This window comes from Polyodon spathula, unplaced genomic scaffold (genome assembly GCF_017654505.1).
Source record: "Polyodon spathula isolate WHYD16114869_AA unplaced genomic scaffold, ASM1765450v1 scaffolds_1731, whole genome shotgun sequence".
NCBI lineage: Eukaryota > Metazoa > Chordata > Actinopteri > Acipenseriformes > Polyodontidae > Polyodon > Polyodon spathula.
Window position 1 is genome coordinate 1 of NW_024473207.1, and position 17684 is coordinate 17684.

The window sequence follows — 17684 nt, forward strand, 5'->3', positions numbered from 1 at the left end:
CACATAAATAAACAAATAAATAAATAACACACGAATAATAACCATTAAAAAAAAAAAACTCCCACAGCCCGTCGATTGGGTGAGATACCTCGACCCCACGCGGGGAGGAGTTCCCATTGTGACGGACGGGGGAGGGACGGGTCGCCTGTCCTCCTAACGCCCTCCCTTCCATTAAAGAGAGTGAGGAGAGAGAGAGAAAGAGAGAGCAGCCGAGGGCTAAAACCATGGCAGTTTAATAACAGGAAATTAACTGAACCCACCTGCCTGCATTCAAAGCGCAGATCGTCCGGGGAAGCGGAGCGGATACCGGCGGTGAGTCGCGCTGACAAAGCGCGTAAAAACCTGCCTCGTCTGTTTATTGAATAGATTAATATTCGGGGGGTCTCTTTAATCTAGTAAACTAGTCTAGTTTCAGGTGATATATTCCTACGCAGTCGCGATACCCCGTGTGACAGCAGCATCTCAAAACACGACGTGAAATATTATCTTTGCAAACCTTTGTAATCAAACCGGGCTCTGCCCTTTCATCAAACACCGTTTTATTTACGAGTGTAAGTAAACTATTAAGTTGTTATTATTATTATTTTATTTATTTATTTATTTATTTATTTATTTATTTATTTAAGCTGTTTTTTTTTCTTTCTTTCTTTCATTAATTTATCAATGCTCGCTCTCCGATTTGTTTATCGCATTGTATTTATTGAATTATAAGCGCCCCCCCCCCCCCCCCCCCCCCCCCCCCCACCCCCCTCGTTTCAGTGACTCCCTGTCCCGTGTTGAACTGCCCCGTGGATTACAGCTAATAACTTTATTATCTAAAGTTTTTTGCAATATGATTTTTGCACCTTTCTGTTTTTGCTTGCCCAGCTGTTCTATAGAAAAGGCGTTCTGCAGAGCGCGCTATTAAAACCAGTGCAGCCGTACGGACGCGCGTTTATATTTGGAGCCCAGTTCGAGGGATCCTATATTAACCCGGTAAGTGCATCGCCTCTATTTGAGGACGGTCTGCTTCCTACATCTTTCGGGGCTTTTTTTTTTTTTTAAAACAACTGCCATCTATTTGATGTTTTCATTTTTCTGATCGGAGCTGTTAATTCTGCAAATATACAGCCATCCGGATGTTTGTTTATATCTATGACCGGAGCAAAGTTCATTTTTCTGATCGGCAAGCTGTTAATTTGATGTATAACAAACTGTATACTGCAAAAATTTAACAGGCCGGATGTTTTAATTTATATTATTACATGGCGAACGCCTCGCGCATATTTTTTTTGCGACGCCTGCGATAAAATTCTCTCCCAAATATAAGCCTCCGATGTTTGTTTATTTATTTATTTATTTATTTGCGACGCCTGCGATATAAAATAAGGAACAAACCCTAAATATAATCCCCCCCCCCCCCCCCCCCCCCCTCGGGTGATGATAAAGTGGCTTTCGTGTGTGCTATCAGAATATTACTCCCCGTAGCAAAATCTGGCAGCTATAGATGTCACAATTTGGCTCCCCGTCAGAAATTGCTACCCTGGTTTTTTTTTTTTTTTTTTTTTTTTTGGGGGGGGGGGGGGTGGGGGTGGTAATATATTCTGACGGTTCGTATTTTGAGATTATCCCCCCCCCCCAAAAAAAATATATTATTTAAAACAAAATTACAAAGCAGAAAAAAAAATGCCATCAACACCTTACTTTTTCGTTTTAGGAACACGCTTTGCCGGCCGTGACGATGAATTACCCGTGTAATGAGAAACAGTCAACAAACACCGTCCATGCTACTTGTATTTTCCCTTAAATTCAGTAAGGCAGCGTTTCCCATATGGGAATACGGGAAGGCGTCTAGCCTGACTGCCCTCAAAACGGGACGCTGGGAGCTGCCACGGGTCTAAAAGAGAAAACGTTTTCAATGTTAGCATCATTTTGCTGGAAACGACCAGCAGGCCGGTATGTTTCCAGCGACAGATTGACAGAAACGAGTCATTTGGCACCTCATGGGTTAAAACCCCGGGGTTTGGAACCTTCTGCACGTATCCTATAGAATAGGTTTGGAACCTTCTGTGCGTATCCTATAGAATCCATCCTGCGTCCGGTTTCCTGAAGCCGAAACATTTACACGACTGGAGGAGATCGCTTTTTTTTTTCTACCACAGTAAAAAATACAACGAAGCAGTTTTGAAATGTTTTTAATAGGGTGCAATGGGCAGAGTTTCAACACCACTGTCCTATATTGAAGATGCATCGCTTTTTTGTGGAAATGCGTCAGGGGGGTTGTATTTTTCAGAGGTCGATTTGTCTTGTGCTGTAAACGCGTTTAAATGCGCGTCTCTTATAGGTCGTCTGTAATAATGTCAGGGTGTGTTTTTACAAAGACACGCTCCGGCTGGGCTTTGATCAGTTAGGTGCAATTATTGATCTGGAGCGAGAGTGTTTCAATAGACAGTCTGGCAGGGAAAAGCCGAACTCGTGATGAATATCTGTTTTTATTTTATTTTATTTGGAGAATTAAAGAAACACAAAAGATTAACAACTATAAAAAAAAAATTAGTTTGGACAAAAGGCGTATTAATAATAATAATAATAATAATAATAATAATAATAATAATATAATCATATGTGCACTTTGTTTAAATTTCCGTCAAACCAAATCTTCAGGCTGATTTTTTTCATTCGGTGTTAATGTTTGTTTAAAATGAAGTACAAACGGCGCTATAACACTCAAAGGCCTCTATAATAAAAGTATTATAAAATATTATATAGTAGGTCACCCAAATAAAATAACCCTGCCACTCAGTGAAATTAAGTAAATTAATAGTACCCCCCCCCCCCCCCCCCCCCGTTTTGTTTTTCATTTCTGTGTTGGTTTTGTTTCGAGTCTATGTAAATATCTTACACAAACACACCGGCGCGCTGCAGCCAAACAGATAGCGGTAAGAAACGAGATAATCCACGGACTGATCATCACACCCAGCCGGGCAGTGCAGTTATAGGATCCGTCCTTAGAGAAACAGTGAAGACACTCACTCACACACTCACTCACTCAAAGATCACGTTCACTGACTGGTCACTCACTCACTGTTGAGTAAAGACACTCATCACCTCACTGTCAACGTCACTCACTGCACTGATCACTCACCCCGCACCCGCGCACCACCACACACACACACACTCACACACTCACTCACTCACTCACTGGCACGCACACTCACACACTCACTCACTCACTCACTCACACTCACTCACTCACTGACACACACTCACTCTCACTCACTCCACTGGCACGCATACACGGAACACACACGTCACTCACGTTCCACAGTCACACACACGCACACTCACACTCACTCACTCACTCACACCTCCACACTCACTGACACGTGCACAACTGTGCACACCGTCGGAGCACACTTGGTGTCAGTGAGTGACACAAACGCACTGTGACGCTCACCTCACTCACACACGCACACACCACACTCACTCAGTCAGTGAGTGCACTTGTGTCAGTGTCGACACTGTTCGTTGGGTGACTACACTCACAGTGAGTGAGTGTTACGAACGCTCACTGCACTCACTGGCACTGCACACTGAGTGGTGTCACTCACACACTCACTCACACTCTCTCACACTCTACTGTATTTAATGAGTTATGCCTTGATCCTCGCTAGCTAGAGAACATCATCCCTTTGTGCTATCTTGTAAAGTGATGGTGGTCCACTGTGAAAGGCGCTATATAAAATAAATAAATTATTGATTGATGCATAAACACATGCAAATATTGCTTGTTCCATCCAGGTAAAGAAGTAATCCAACACGACCAGGTAGAATTTTTTTTTTTTAATCGTGGTTTAATAAAATTCATTTTGAAGTTACGCTGCGGCAATGATAAAACAAACCCGGGTAATAACTAACAAGAGGCAGCCGGGCCGGGTGAATTCACAGGCTGAAATAACCGTGAAGCAGGTGTTGAAGGAGCCCCATTGCAGAGTCGCGGAAGAGACGGGGGCGTTTTGCAGGAATGCAGCCCTGCGCTGACAGGCAGATTGGAGAGAACGAGATGAGAGAGATTTGCAAAGCCATTTCGACATTTTTTTACCTCGATGCTGTGAGGGAAGGCGGCACTCAGAGTTAAGGACAGTTAATCCTCGGTTTTGTATAAGCTGTGTTTAATATCTTATGTGTCTGTGTGTGTGCGTCAGTGTGGTAGAAGTGAATACCTTTTATTGGACGGACTAAATAATAATTATTCACAAGCTTTCAAGACCTCAAAGGTCTCTCCTTCAAAACTTTAACGAAAAGAACCCATTTTGAATCAATGCAATTCATTAGAATGGACATTAGAATTCTAGTGACTCAAAACGGGTTCTTTTCGTTAAAGTTCTGATGCAACCTTTGAATGTAAACATCAATCTCTCTTCCCTGCTTTCACCTGCAGAAGAGACCTGTGAGGTCTTGAAAGTAGAGAGGTCTGCTAAAATTCTAGATGATGCAAAACTGGTGGCCGCAGCTCTATGTGTTTATGTTAAATTGAAGGGTGCAGGGTTTATTATTAATACAGTCTTGGAGAGGGAAGCACCTGCCAACCGAGCACCCACCAGTCAAACCCCGATCTGCTGTCCTGGAGCACCCACCAATCAAAATCCGATCTGCTGTCCTGCCCTGGTATAGATTAATATAATATCTTAATTTTTATATAGCGCCTTTCATAGTGGACCACCATTACAAAGCGCTTTACAGAGGCAGGCTGTGAACTGTTATTCGCAGATTAGAGCACATGTCAGAGATGCATTAAAAACAATGATCTGATCACAAGCGTGGGCTGTCTTTCACTTTTTATTTCTCTGTTTTAAACAGCGACTGTTCATTTTTCCAGCTGAAGACAGGTTATAATGGACTGCACCAAGGACCAAGCAGGGGGGGAAACCAGCCATGCCTTCCCCTACCGTCTGTACAGCACCCCCAAGAAGGGCAGACCATACGAGGAGGCTCCCCCGTACCCCCTCCCGGCCGGCTCCCTCATCTCCCACCTCCTTAAAACCACCAGCAGTACCTCTCTCCCCCAGGAGAGTGGCGCCGCCGAGCCCTACCAAGACTCTGAAGGAGAGGCTTCCCTGGGTGACAGCCCCCCCTCCAGCCCCCCAGGCAAGAGGAGATCCTTGGACATGGAGAACCTCTACCAGGAGTACGTGAGGGCGAAACGGGCGAGAGTGGAGAGTATCATTAGAGGCATGGGCTCCTCCCCAGCTCAGGAGCTGTACACCGGGGGGAACGGTGCCCGTCGGAGCGAAGTGGGCTGGCCGGACCGAGCAGAGCCCATCCTGGAACCTCCCAGACCGAAGATCAAGAAAGAAGGAAGAAACCAGGAGAGGCAGGAACTGAAGAGCCAGCTGGACAGCATGAGAGAACAGCTCCTCCAGCTTCAAGAGAAAGTCTATCACATGTACAGTGGGGCTCTGGAAGAGGAGGAGGTGGAGGAGGAGGAGGAGGAGGAGGAGGAGGAAGCAGAAGCAGCAGGGCCACAAAGGGGCTCTCCCTTATCGCCCCAAGCCGTCTCCTTCGAAGGCACCAGGTTGAAGGACCTGTTGGCGGATATAGGGAAAGACCAGCCTTGGGCCAACCTGGAGGGGCAGAAGCTGGCCGACGCCTTGAAGGAAGAGCTGGGAGCGGCCGTGGCCCAAGTTATAGACGGCGTGGTCAGAATGTTCGCCCCGCCAGGCCAGGACCCCGGAAACCCACAGGAGCCCCTGATCCCCGCTTTCCAGCCTCCCCCCCAAAACCACCCCCACCACCACCACCTCCTCCAACAAAATGAACACCCAGACCAGGGACCCTTCTTCGACAACGAAGCCAGAGGCAGAGACTTCATGGCGGACCAAGTCGAGGCTTTGCCCCTGGTGGTCCGGAAGTCCATGGATCACCAAGGCAGCAGCCCCATCCCAAGGGTCAAAGAATCGACGCTTAGGTCCGCCTTCCAGCCCCCCATCCCCATGCCGCTAGTCCATTACACCATGCAGAGGATGTTCGCGTCGGCAGCCCGCGGGGTACCCCCTTGCAAGGACCGCCTGTCCCCCGATGCCTATCTAGAGATGACCAGTCTGAGTACCCAGCTCTCCTCTCATCACCATCACCACCCTCCCCAGCACCATTACCCATCCCTCCACCTCCTGGGCACTCTGGAGGGCATGTCTCCAGCGATGCACCCCAAGATGAAGCCCGACACGAGTGGGTACCAGGATCCGGGCGACCCATCTCTCTACCTTTCTCAGTCAGCAATATCCTTTCGAATTGCCTGCATTTCGAATAGGCGTGCAGAAGTTCACACCCGTGGTTTATAGACAAAGAGAAGGAGATGCGATACTTTTTTAAAATTGGGCAACTAAAACAATCATTTAATAATGGGGGGTTTGGTGGTCCAGTGGTTAGAGAAAAGGGGCTTGCTACCAGGAAGGTCAAATCCCAGCATTTTTCAGTATTATTCTCTGCTGCAGTTGGTGGCTGAATACAGAGTGGCCTTCATTATGAGTCTTTATACTGAGGCAAAGACGGCTTCATTGCGGTCCGATAACAAAAGCAGAACGATGCCTGGTAGCTCAAGAGAGAGTGGAAAGAGGCGATTAGATAAACGTGATCTGGGATTGCCGGACTGTCCCGTCCCAGTGCGCATTCCCAGATTATCAGCGTGTGTTCCGGGGTATTCAGCGTTTCTGGCCACCTTGAAGGGAATTGCTCTCAACGGCAGCCGGGCCGCTAGGCTTCCACTTGGCCCAGAAATAAAATTATTTTTTGAATGTCGGGGGTGTAAGAGAGAAAGGGGGGAGAAAAAAAGCAGATTATTTCAATCTTTTTTTTGTTATTTATTATTTTATAAAAGGCTTTTTTTCCATCTAGATCAAATTAACCAACGAGTAAATCAGATCCCTTTCTTTACCCAGATGAATCGATTCGGAGCCAGTTCTCGTTCACAACGGCGACCTGAAAGGAAATCAACCGATTTCTGTATTTCTCTGCGTGAAGGATCACCAGGGTTCGAGCAGAATCAAACAAGTTTCCCCTCTACGGATCCACAAAAGTCACACGCATGTTAAAGGCTGAAGTGTAAAGCTGACTCCAGGGACCAGCCTATGCGTGGGCTCCCTAGAGCCTCACCATGGCAACGGTCTGGAAAGAGCTGGGGGGGGGGGGAGGGAGGGAGGGGGGGGGGGGGGGGGGTCATCAAAACTGATCAAGCTCCCACTTCTATGTAAAAGTCTCCATGTTTTGCTCTTACAAATCTTTTCATTTCAATCCTGTTCCACTAAACACCAGGCCGTTGGTCTTGATGTACTGAACTTTTAGAACGGCTATGAACCCCCCCCCCCTCCCTCCCTCCCTCCCTCGTTTTTAGTTTCTCCTTAACCCTTTCACTCCCACGACGGCCTGTCACCCAGCCACCTGAAGAAAGCCAAGCTGATGTTCTTCTACTCGCGCTACCCCAGCTCGAACACCCTGAAGATCTTCTTCCCAGACGTAAAGGTGAGGCTGCTTTGGACGTCGATTTTAATTATTTTTAGTTACGGTCGGCTGCACCCGAGCGGAGCAGCAGCTGCGTAACTCCACTTTCCACTGATAAAGAGTAAGAATGACAGGAAGCACACCGTGTCGTCAGGTAGACTCCGAGCTGCCAGAAGGTAAATACCGGGCAGCCCGACTTGCGATCAAATTTCCTTTTGCACTGTTAGTAGTTGTCCACTAGATGGCGCTTAGTGAGATCAGCACGCTTGGGGGTGATCTAGCCTCTTCTGCATAAATGTTTGACAAACGGCTTGAACTGGAGAGGCTGAATTCATAGTCTGAGATCCTTTTTAAAAAATAGTGATAATTATCTACTGATAATTAGTAAAGTAACAGAACAGTGTAGTCAGGCAGGCTCTGGCCTGCTACAGTATCAATAGCTGGTATAGGAGACACAGACAGAGAAGCTCCCAACGCCTCCATCGTGGTGTAGCAGTCTAAGGGCTCTCTCTCTCTCTCCAGGGAGGGCCGCTGTGTCTAAACAGCAGCGTTCAATGTAGAACTGTTAAGATTCGAAAGGCAGCTCGGGTCTCATCATTGAGTGACGTCTCCTTTAACCTCTCTCTCTCTCTCGTCTCCAGTTCAATCGCTGCATCACCTCCCAGCTGATCAAGTGGTTCAGTAATTTTCGCGAGTTCTTCTACATCCAGATGGAGAAGTTCGCTCGCCAGGCGTACGGAGAGGGCGTGTCCAGCCACGAGAAGCTGAGCATAAGCCGGGACTCGGAGCTCTTCCGCGTGCTCAACCTGCACTACAACAAGTCCAACGACTTTGAGGCAAGCGCCCACATGCATGTCTACATCAACCATAGCAGATGGGCTGCGGTGAATCACAGGGCCGCAATTACATCGTGGGGATCCGGAAACAGTAAACCCAGAGAGTGAAGTCACCAAGACGCCAGCTCAGGGGGACACCCGCAGGGCTTGTCGTCCAGGGGGCGGTAGCTCACATCCGCTGCGGAGCTGCTGGATGGAAAGAGGCGATTGGTTTGGGGATCAGAGGGTGCCCACTTATCTTTAGCTCTTAAAAAGCTGGGGGAACTACTGCTTTGTAAAATAATCACACTCCTTATTGCTAATTTTTCTCTGCCTCTCCCTCTCCCTCTGATTCTGTCTCTCCCTCCCTCGCTGTCTCTGTCTCTACCCCCGCAGGTCCCAGAGAGATTCCTCGAGGTGTCCCAGATCACGCTCCGGGAATTCTTCACCGCGATCCACAGCGGCAAAGACACTGACCCCTCCTGGAAAAAGGCGATTTACAAAGTGATCTGCAAGCTAGACAGCGAGGTCCCAGAACTTTTCAAATCACCAGGCTGCCTTCAAGAACTCATTCGAGAGTGAACCCCCCCCCCCCCAATCTCTAAACCAGGAGAGGGCGTGCCTAACGCTACCCTGCTAGAGGGGGGCCCTATTGTGCAGCTGTACTGCAGCTCTGTCTACGGGAACAGCCTGCACTACACCATACCCTTTCTGCAGGAACACGTTTTAAAAAAAATATTTTTTCATAAGATTCAGGCTTTCTAATCAGTGTAGGTTTCCACTGTGGATGTTCCTGGGGGAGAGAATATTAACGAAGGTGTTTTAATGATTTTAAATAATCGCAGCACTATGAATAGTTTTTCTTGTTTTATTTATTATTATTATTATTAATTCAGGGGATATAAAATTGATTATATTATATATACAGTATTTACAGCTTTTTTCTTTAGATTTTTTGATAAAGCAATCCATCGAGTGTCTCTCATTACTGTGTGTTTACATACCAATCACTTAGTAAATACATCTGTGCTTGCAATGTAAATTTTTTGCATTTCACGCATTTACAAAGTAACTACACAGCCATTAGAGACGCAATGGAAAGTGCTGCTATGGCAACAAAATATTTAAAACCAATTTTTCAATAGAATCTGTTTTATAATTTCCGTGATAGATATACATTTGTGGAAAAAAAATATGTGTTTGGGGGGGATGGGGTAATTCTTTTGAAATTTATTGGAATTAAATGATCTTTTAACTACACGTGGTCCTGTGTTGTGGTTTCTTTTCCCAACAGCAAAGATAATTGTGTTTTATTTTGGTTTATTGTACTGCAGGATTCTTACGAAGGGTTAATGTGTCAGGCGGTACTGGATTCCCAATCTGGTGCCTTTTTTCATAATAAATAAGAATGTGATATTTTTAAAAATGATGAACAGTATTGGAAAAAAAAAAAAAACACAGGTGGTTATGTTAAACACAGCGAGGCAAAAGGTGGGAGTGCAGCTAGAGACAACAAAACACGAAACCGCCCCCCCTCCTCGCCACCAACCCCCCAAGCAGAGCTTGAAGCACATCTTGGGGGCCGCTGCAAATCAAGGGAAGGGCATCAGGTCTGGGAACAGAAACACCAGCCCCTCTCCCCTCGCGAGAAGATTTTCCGGTACTTTTCAGTTTACAAATTAACCTCCTCGAAAGCTGAAAACAAACTCTGTAAAAGAAGTGATTCGTCCTGAAAGAGAGATCATTTAAAAAATCAACTTCAGATATTTTTCTTTTTCTATCATTTTAGATGCCATTGGTAGAAATGTAAAAGTTTCTGTGCCAATGGACCCAGATTATTATTGAGTCATTCAGCAGAGGCTTCTATCCAGAGAGACCTGCAGAGACCAGGAGGGTGAACTCTGCTTCATCAACAACCGCTGCTGCTGCTGCAGAGTCTCTTCCAATAGGACCGCGTTTGCTTTGCGTCTCGTCCGAAGGACGGAGCACAAGGAGGTGAAGTGGTCACACACAGCAAGTCAGCAGCTAGGATGGATACCTTTTCATTAGACTAACTGCTTTCACTGGACTCTATGAAGCTGAGGGAGTTCATTCTATATAGAGGGGGTGCAATTCAATATGTTAACAAGGGAACATTATTCAGCAGCTTTCACTGGACTCTATGAAGCTGAGGGAGTTCATTCTATATAGAGGGGGTGCAATTCAATATGTTAACAAGGGAACATTATTCAGCAGCTTTCACTGGACTCTATGAAGCTGAGGGAGTTCATTCTATATAGAGGGGATGCAATTCAATATGTTAACAAGGGAACATTATTCAGCAGCTTTCTCTGGACTCTATGAAGGCAGAACTACTGGCCACAGCTTTAGACTGCGTAAGTATCACATCATAATTAAAAACTGGAAGGTTATACTGCTTCAGTAATTTTAGGGTGCAGCGGGAGCGAAGACCAGGGAAGCTCAGGGGTTACACATCCCTTCCTCAGAGTCTATTGGTGAGTTTTTCGCTCTGTGTCCAATCTTTCTCGGCTCATACGAGTTTGATCCACTACCGCCACCTAGTGTCACGAAATCGTAACAGCACCCACACAAAACACAGTTGTGTAGTTTATTTAAAAATCAAATTACACAAGAAACAAATAAAATAATAAAACTGAAAAAAAAAAAAAAAACCTCGGTCAAAACCTAAATGTTCTCTTTCCTCCCTGGCGAATATAAAAATACTGCAAAACATTCAGCGTTTAACAACACCCAGCACAGATTACAGGGCTGGGAATCAGACTCCTGCTGCACAGCAGTGTGATCCAGTCCAGGTTTCACTGCCACCAGCTTGATCAGCCCCCAGTGTGTCTAGCTAACAAGCTCAGGTGTGTCTGATTATTAAACTCCTAGTGAAAGCAGGACTGGATCACACTGCTGTGCAGCGGGAGTCTGATTATTAAACTCCTAGTGAAAGCAGGGCTGGATCACACTGCTGTGCAGCGGGAGTCTCTATTAAACTCCTAGTGAAAGCAGGACTGGATCGAGCTGCCTTAGATAAAAGGCAGTTGCCAAACAAAGTACAAATAATAAATGTGGTTTTTCGTTTCCACGCGTGTGTTTGTGTTTACATTAGATAGATAGATAATCAGATTTAAAAGTGGACAGGCTTTTTAAACAGATTAGCCAAGACTAGTTCTTTTAAAATGCTAAATCCAAAACCCTTAATAACATTATTATCAAAAGAAAAAAAAAAAAAACTAAATTCCACACTCAATTTACAAAGCTTCTACAGTCTTAAAATGTGTGTTGTGGTTAGATGGGAAAAAAAAATCTCTCAGGACAGAGAAAAAACTATATAGCTAATACAAGTATTGATGCAAAACCTCAAACTCCAGCTAGAAAATGCAGACTCTGTCAAACTGGGACAGATCTGCACGTACTAGAACTGCTGAATTTCAAACATTATCAAAGAAATTTAACAGAGACACTGAACCCTTATCTATCCCCACTGGAACGTTTCCACAAATCACAGCGACGGTGTTACACCCCCACCCAGGCCAGTCTACCTGCGGGACACGTTATTAACCCTTTAAAAAAAAAAAAAAAGGTGCGAGGGACCTACGAGTCACCCCCCCCCCCGAAAATACAAAAACGAGGCGGGCTTTCCTGCCCTAGCCGGAAGCTGCAATCTGTGTCCGGTCTCTCGTATGCTCCAGCGTGATCCAGACTGTGCTCAGTGGCGCCCCCTCTCTGCAAACACCCGTTACAATATTACCAATCCATTTTCAATAAGACAGGGTTACTCTAAACGAGCGAGAAATTAAACAGCCACTTTAAAAAAAAAAAAAATGAAGTACTGGGCATGTTCACTTGGAGCAAAAACTCTCCTTTTCAATCCCAAAAACTAATAAACATTGAAAGGGTACTAGTTCACACCATTTTGCAAGCAGGGGAGGGAGGAGGAAGGGTGTGGCCAGTTCAGCTCCGCCCCCTCCCCCCTCATCTGATGAGGTGAAAGGTCAGCCAGTAGATCATGAGTGGCTGGAAGCCCGCCGTCGCCACGGTGATGTAGATCCGGACGCGGTTCTTTGCGTTGTGGCTGACCACACCCTCGGACGACGCGGTGGCCAGAATCTTCATGCGCAGGGACCGCACCTGCAAGGACACAGCAGGGCTGGGAATCAGACTCCTATTGATCCAGTCCAGGATTCACTGTCACCTTGATCAGCCCCCAGTGTGTCTAGCTAACAAGCTGAGGTGTGTCTTTTTATGCGCCATCGACTTGCAGAGACTAGGGGGGTGAACTCTGCATCATCAACAACTGCTGCTGCTGCAGAGTCACTTCTAATAGGACCTTGTTTTGCGTCTCATCTGAAGGACGGAGCACAAGGAGGTGACGTGACTTGCTCAGGGTCCCCCCCACACACACAGGCAGTGAGTCAGTGGCTGGGATTTGAACCTCCTGGTATCAAGACCCCTTTTCTCTCACCTCTGGTCTAGCCGAACATTGGAGTAAATGAGTCTGTGTACTTACTATGAAGAACATGAGGGCACAGGAGGTCCAGGCCAGGGCTATATAGTAACCATCGCTACCGAACAAGAGCCCGCTCGCCACGGTGAGGATCATTCTGCAAGGGAGGGGGGACAGGGGAGGGGAGGGGTAGTTTACTGGTCTGCTGTAACAGGACATGGAACGCGAGAGAGACTAGACTCTCCTAAAATTGTTGGCGATTCAAGGCTTTTGTCCAGGAGGTGCAGTAATGAAATAGGAGCCGCTCTCTCTCACTCACCCCACATACTTGTAGCCGCTGTAGGCCAGCAGATCGAAGGCGGTAAGCTCGCTTTGCACCGTGACCAGGTAGAGGCTCAGCAGGAGAGCCAGCACCTCGATGATCATCCACACCAGAGCCGTGCTGGCACACACCCCCAGCACCTCTGGGGAAAACCTGCACAGAGACGGGGGGGGGGGAGCAAGAGAGATGGGGGTGAGGAGACATAGACAGAGAGGAGGGGGGGAGAGACACACAGACAATCAAAAGACAGAGAAAGTGACAGTAAGGGAAACACCCACAGACAGAGACACATTATTCAGTCCAGCAGGGAGGGACTGCCGCTGTCCGTAAACAGAGAACTAGACCTAGCTACATCATGCGGCTTCACTGCCCGAATCAGGCGGGCAAGATTATTTTAAATCCTCTGCTGTCAAACATACAGAGTCGGTAACGACCCAGATCTGCTCTAATGCTGGAGCGCTATGTTAGTTTAGGAGAACTTGATACTTTGTCTAAACTCTGTGAAGACTCTGAATAACGTTTCAAACTCCCACGTGGATTTTTCTGCCGGCTCCTTTTCACAAAGCCCTCTGCGTGCGAATCAGGAGGAGTACTCGCCTTTTCTGTATTCCGAGCGCCATCCCAGCCAAGAGGATGTACGTGATGAACGCCATGGCTACGGAGAGAAAAACAAAAACAGGGCATGATCAAACCCACTGCTCTGTACTGCAAACCAAACCTTACTACAGAGACCAGATTACTCCACGCGGCCGTGCCTTTACCAGGGGAGACCCTCGGGGACCCCTGCGCTCCCCTGACTGTGTGACCCCTCCCGGGAGGGCACGGCCCCCCCCCCCTGGAGGGCCCCCTGCACACCACGCGGCCGTGCCTTTACCAGGGGAGACCCTCGGGGACCGCTGCACTCCCCTGACTGTGTGACTCTCCCAGCGCCCCCTCCCTGCACTCCACGCAGCCGTGCCTTTGCCGAGGGAGACACTCCCACTGTTTACTCACAGGGGATGTAGAGATCAGGAGCGTTGACATCGTGTCTTGGAGTCATGGGGGAATCTCTGTGGTATCGTACTTCCCAGTTCTGAAAGCACACAGTTTTCATGCGTTCATTGAAATGTATCTGCAGTGACTCCAGTCCTCTTAATAATAGGTCAATTACCAAATTAATACTTCTTTGAAGAAAAAATAAATAATCAATGACAACATAGTTGAAGAAAAAAACATTTAACAGCAGGGGGTTGAAACACAGTTGGCAGATTTCAAGTGAATGCTGAACATGAACTCTGCAACTGTCTAGGACCCGAGAACAATCAAAAGGGTTTAATTAAACAACTTATTAACTCAACGAAGGGTCTCGTTAAGCGACAGAGCTCAGCTGGGATAAAAAGCTGAAAAATATTTATTTATATATAGCGCCTTTCATAGCAGAGCACCATCGCAACGCGCTTTACAAGAGGGTGTGTGAGCTATGCATCAACTACAGAGTCGCTTACAACAGCGTCTCACCCCAAAGCACAAGGAGGTGAAGCGGCTCGCTCAGGGACACACACAGGGAGTCAGTGGCTGAGCTAGGATTTGAACCTCCTGGTTACAAGCCTGTTTCTTTAACCACTCTTCCACACAGCCTCCTATGAAGACACGGGGGCTTGAGACGCCCCCGGTAAGATGTTTCTTGGCAGGAGCCCTCGTACCTGGTGCGTGTACGGAAACATCAGCAGAGCCAGCTTCTTCATCACATACTTGGTGTCGACTGCAAAGAAATACTTCAGCTTGTTGATCGACACGAACCTGTCAATCTGCCAGAGACACACAAAAAAGAGAGAGAGAGAGACAGGGGCGTGCGGGTCAGTTAGCGTGACTCTCGATGCAAAACTCCCGGTCTGACGAGATTAACTGCAAAACGCGAGACTCCCGCTGCACAGCGGTGTGATCCAGTCCTGCTTTCACTAGGAGTTTAATAATAAGACACACCTGAGCTTGTTAGCTAGACACACTGGGGGCTGATCAAGCTGGTAGCAGTAAAACCTGGACTGGATCACACTGCTCTGCAACAGATCACTCAAATACAGAGCAGTTCATTAAAGAAGAAATCCTAAGGCTGGGTTTGAGCTTCACCTCCTTGCTGACCAGATCCTTGCCCTGATTGGCCACGCTGGAGCCGTACGCCATCGCTACGTTCGCCACGGGGTCCGCGAAGATGCTGTCCACGCTGAAGCCCCCCATCTCGTAGCCCTGCTGGCTGGGGTAGCCCCCCGGCTGGCTGGGGTAGCCCCCGGGCTGGTGAGAGGGCATCCCGGCGCTGGTGTCGTCGAACAGCTGGGTCGAACCGCCCACAGTGGGGACGGGGCCGCGGGGGGCACGGTGTTTAGAAACTGAAACAGCAAAACAGTTTTTTTTTTGGTTTGTTTGTTTGTTTTTTTAAACTGTAATCCTAAGGGTTAAGTTTTGTTTTCACCTGCAGTGTTCTAACTTTTAAGCGCTTTTCAAACTCTGCTAAAATTCACGTTAAGCTGTTTTTTTGTTTGTTTATTTGTTTACACAGCCGTCTAGAGACGACGTCACGAGGTCGTTCTCTCTAAATGAAAACAGGTAAAAAGGTCTAATTAAACAAATTATCAGATCAGTGAAGGGTCTGGTTCAGTAATTGAGGGCTCGGTTGAAATGAAAGCCAGCAGACACAGCAGAGGGGGTCCCGGGACCGGGGTTTGAGAAGCCAGCAGACACAGCAGAGGGGGTCCCGGGACCGGGGTTTGAGAAGCCAGCACACACAGCAGAGGGGGGTCCCGGGACCGGGGTTTGAGAAGCCAGCAGACACAGCAGAGGGGGTCCCGGGACCGGGGTTTGAGAAGCCAGCAGACACAGCAGAGGGGGGTCCCGGGACCGGGGTTTGAGAAGCCAGCAGACACAGCAGAGGGGGTCCCGGGACCGGGGTTTGAGAAGCCAGCAGACACAGCAGAGGGGGTCCCGGGACCGGGGTTTGAGAAGCCAGCAGACACAGCAGAGGGGGTCCCGGGACCGGGGTTTGAGAAGCCAGCAGACACAGCAGAGGGGGTCCCGGGACCGGGGTTTGAGAAGCCAGCAGACACAGCAGAGGGGGTCCCGGGACCGGGGTTTGAGAAGCCAGCAGACACAGCAGAGGGGGTCCCGGGACCGGGGTTTGAGAAGCCAGCAGACACAGCAGAGGGGGTCCCGGGACCGGGGTTTGAGAAGCCAGCAGACACAGCAGAGGGGGTCCCGGGACCGGGGTTTGAGAAGCCAGCAGACACAGCAGAGGGGGTCCCGGGACCGGGTTTGAGAAGCCAGCAGACACAGCAGAGGGGGTCCCGGGACCGGGGTTTGAGAAGCCAGCAGACACAGCAGAGGGGGTCCCGGGACCGGGGTTTGAGAAGCCAGCAGACACACAGCAGAGGGGGTCCCGGGACCGGGTTTGAGAAGCCAGCAGACACAGCAGAGGGGGTCCCGGGACCGGGTTTGAGAAGCCCTGCTCTATAACGACAGAGGAGACCGTGTCGTGTATATTTGTAGGCCTTTTGCTTCCGTGGCATTTTACAAAAACTAAAAAAAAAAAAAAAAAAACCGCAAACGAGAAACTCGTTCGTTAATTTTAGATAGGCAACAGTTTAAAATTAAAAAAGATAATTCCTACGAGTCGCACAAAAACTTCTATCGATTAATATTTCATATTTGTTAAAAATGTTGGCGTATTAATCGTGCAGTTTGAGAGGCGAGTTTACATGAAAAAAAAAAAGCGTTAATTTGTTTATTTTTAATTGTCACAAAATGCAGACAGAGCTTACAGAAAGGACGCGTTGCTCTGCTGTTTCATCTGGAAATAATAATAATCTTAATTAAAAGATACTTACTGGGTCGATATCCTTGCTGGAATGCCATGCTTGAAACTAAATATGAAATGCATGCAAGAGATCCGTAAGCTAGTTATTTAACAGATCCGTTTAATTTTATACTTCAAATTTGATTTATTTATTTTAAAACTATCTTTTTTTTTTTTTTTTTTTTCCACGTCTCTCCAAAAGCCAGCTCACGCAAAAAAGAAAAAAACACGCCCTCTCTCCCTCATAAGCGATTGGCCGAGGCAACCAAGTTCGAGTGGCCGATCCGGAGTTTTTTATTGGTTGAACCGTCTGTCGCTCTATCCAGCCTGCACGCTGATAGGAGAAAATAGTCGTCGATCTTTACGGGTCCGGCGGGCGGGTTTAAGGTTGGGGGGTGGAGTTCTTTTGCTGTCTCTTAAGTCTGATTGGTCCAAAGGAGATGTCTGTTTAGCCGGATTGAGTAATCGATTGGTGGTGTTATCTCTGGGGGGTGGGAGAAGGGGAGGCGGGGGGAACCAAGAGTAACGATTTTTTCTGATTGGTTTAAGACGATAGCAACAGCGGGGAAGTGCGTGGTGATTGGTCGATTGCAATAAACAGTAGAAATGCCAATCCTTTTCCACGCAGTCAAGTTGTTAAACTGAGGTTTATTTTATTTTATTTATTTTTAGTTTAAAAGCTCGTTTTTTTTTTTCACAGCAGTAGGCGCCACACTCCTCAAAGCGTCCCCATGACATCTCACAGAGACTGTTACCCCGCTTCTCTTTACACTGTAAAGCTTGGGTTGTGAAATC

At 47.5% G+C, this 17684-nt stretch overlaps 2 protein-coding genes across 6 annotated transcripts; one reads left to right on the plus strand and one right to left on the minus strand.

Annotated features, from left to right (window-relative positions):
- Positions 1 to 128: 128 nt before the first annotated feature.
- Positions 129 to 9184, plus strand: LOC121310112 (prospero homeobox protein 1-like). Of its 5 annotated transcripts, none has more exons than XM_041243383.1 (5): positions 129 to 312; positions 4840 to 6257; positions 7396 to 7497; positions 8118 to 8312; positions 8688 to 9184. In XM_041243383.1, exons 2-5 carry the CDS (start codon positions 4875 to 4877, stop codon positions 8871 to 8873), a joined length of 1866 nt encoding a protein of 621 aa, XP_041099317.1. In that variant the 5' UTR covers positions 129 to 312; positions 4840 to 4874; the 3' UTR covers positions 8874 to 9184. The 5 variants fall into 5 exon arrangements, with proteins under 5 accessions (XP_041099317.1, XP_041099313.1, XP_041099314.1 ...); XM_041243379.1 differs by having other exon boundaries at positions 131 to 312; positions 7390 to 7497; XM_041243380.1 differs by having other exon boundaries at positions 131 to 312; positions 4859 to 6257; positions 7390 to 7497.
- Positions 9185 to 11603: 2419 nt separating this feature from the next.
- Positions 11604 to 17136, minus strand: yif1a (Yip1 interacting factor homolog A (S. cerevisiae)). Its single transcript, XM_041243384.1, has 8 exons — positions 16921 to 17136; positions 15173 to 15429; positions 14749 to 14853; positions 14060 to 14138; positions 13664 to 13721; positions 13064 to 13219; positions 12808 to 12901; positions 11604 to 12428 (listed from the first exon to the last, which is right to left on the minus strand). Exons 1-8 carry the CDS (start codon positions 16946 to 16948, stop codon positions 12273 to 12275), a joined length of 933 nt encoding a protein of 310 aa, XP_041099318.1. The 5' UTR covers positions 16949 to 17136; the 3' UTR covers positions 11604 to 12272.
- Between the last annotated feature and the right edge of the window lie 548 nt (positions 17137 to 17684).

Coding starts and splice junctions, on each gene's coding strand:
- LOC121310112 (XM_041243379.1), top strand. CDS start 4,875: ATGGACTGCACCAAGGACCAAGCAGGGGGGGAAACCAGCCATGCCTTC. Junction 6,258..7,389: donor TCTACCTTTCTCAGTCAGCA/ATATCCTTTCGA, acceptor TAACCCTTTCAC/TCCCACGACGGCCTGTCACC. Junction 8,313..8,687: donor ACAAGTCCAACGACTTTGAG/GCAAGCGCCCAC, acceptor CTACCCCCGCAG/GTCCCAGAGAGATTCCTCGA.
- yif1a (XM_041243384.1), bottom strand. CDS start 16,948: ATGGCATTCCAGCAAGGATATCGACCCA. Junction 13,220..13,663: donor GCGCTCGGAATACAGAAAAG/GCGAGTACTCCT, acceptor GTCTCTGTGCAG/GTTTTCCCCAGAGGTGCTGG. Junction 12,902..13,063: donor AGCGGCTACAAGTATGTGGG/GTGAGTGAGAGA, acceptor CCTCCCTTGCAG/AATGATCCTCACCGTGGCGA.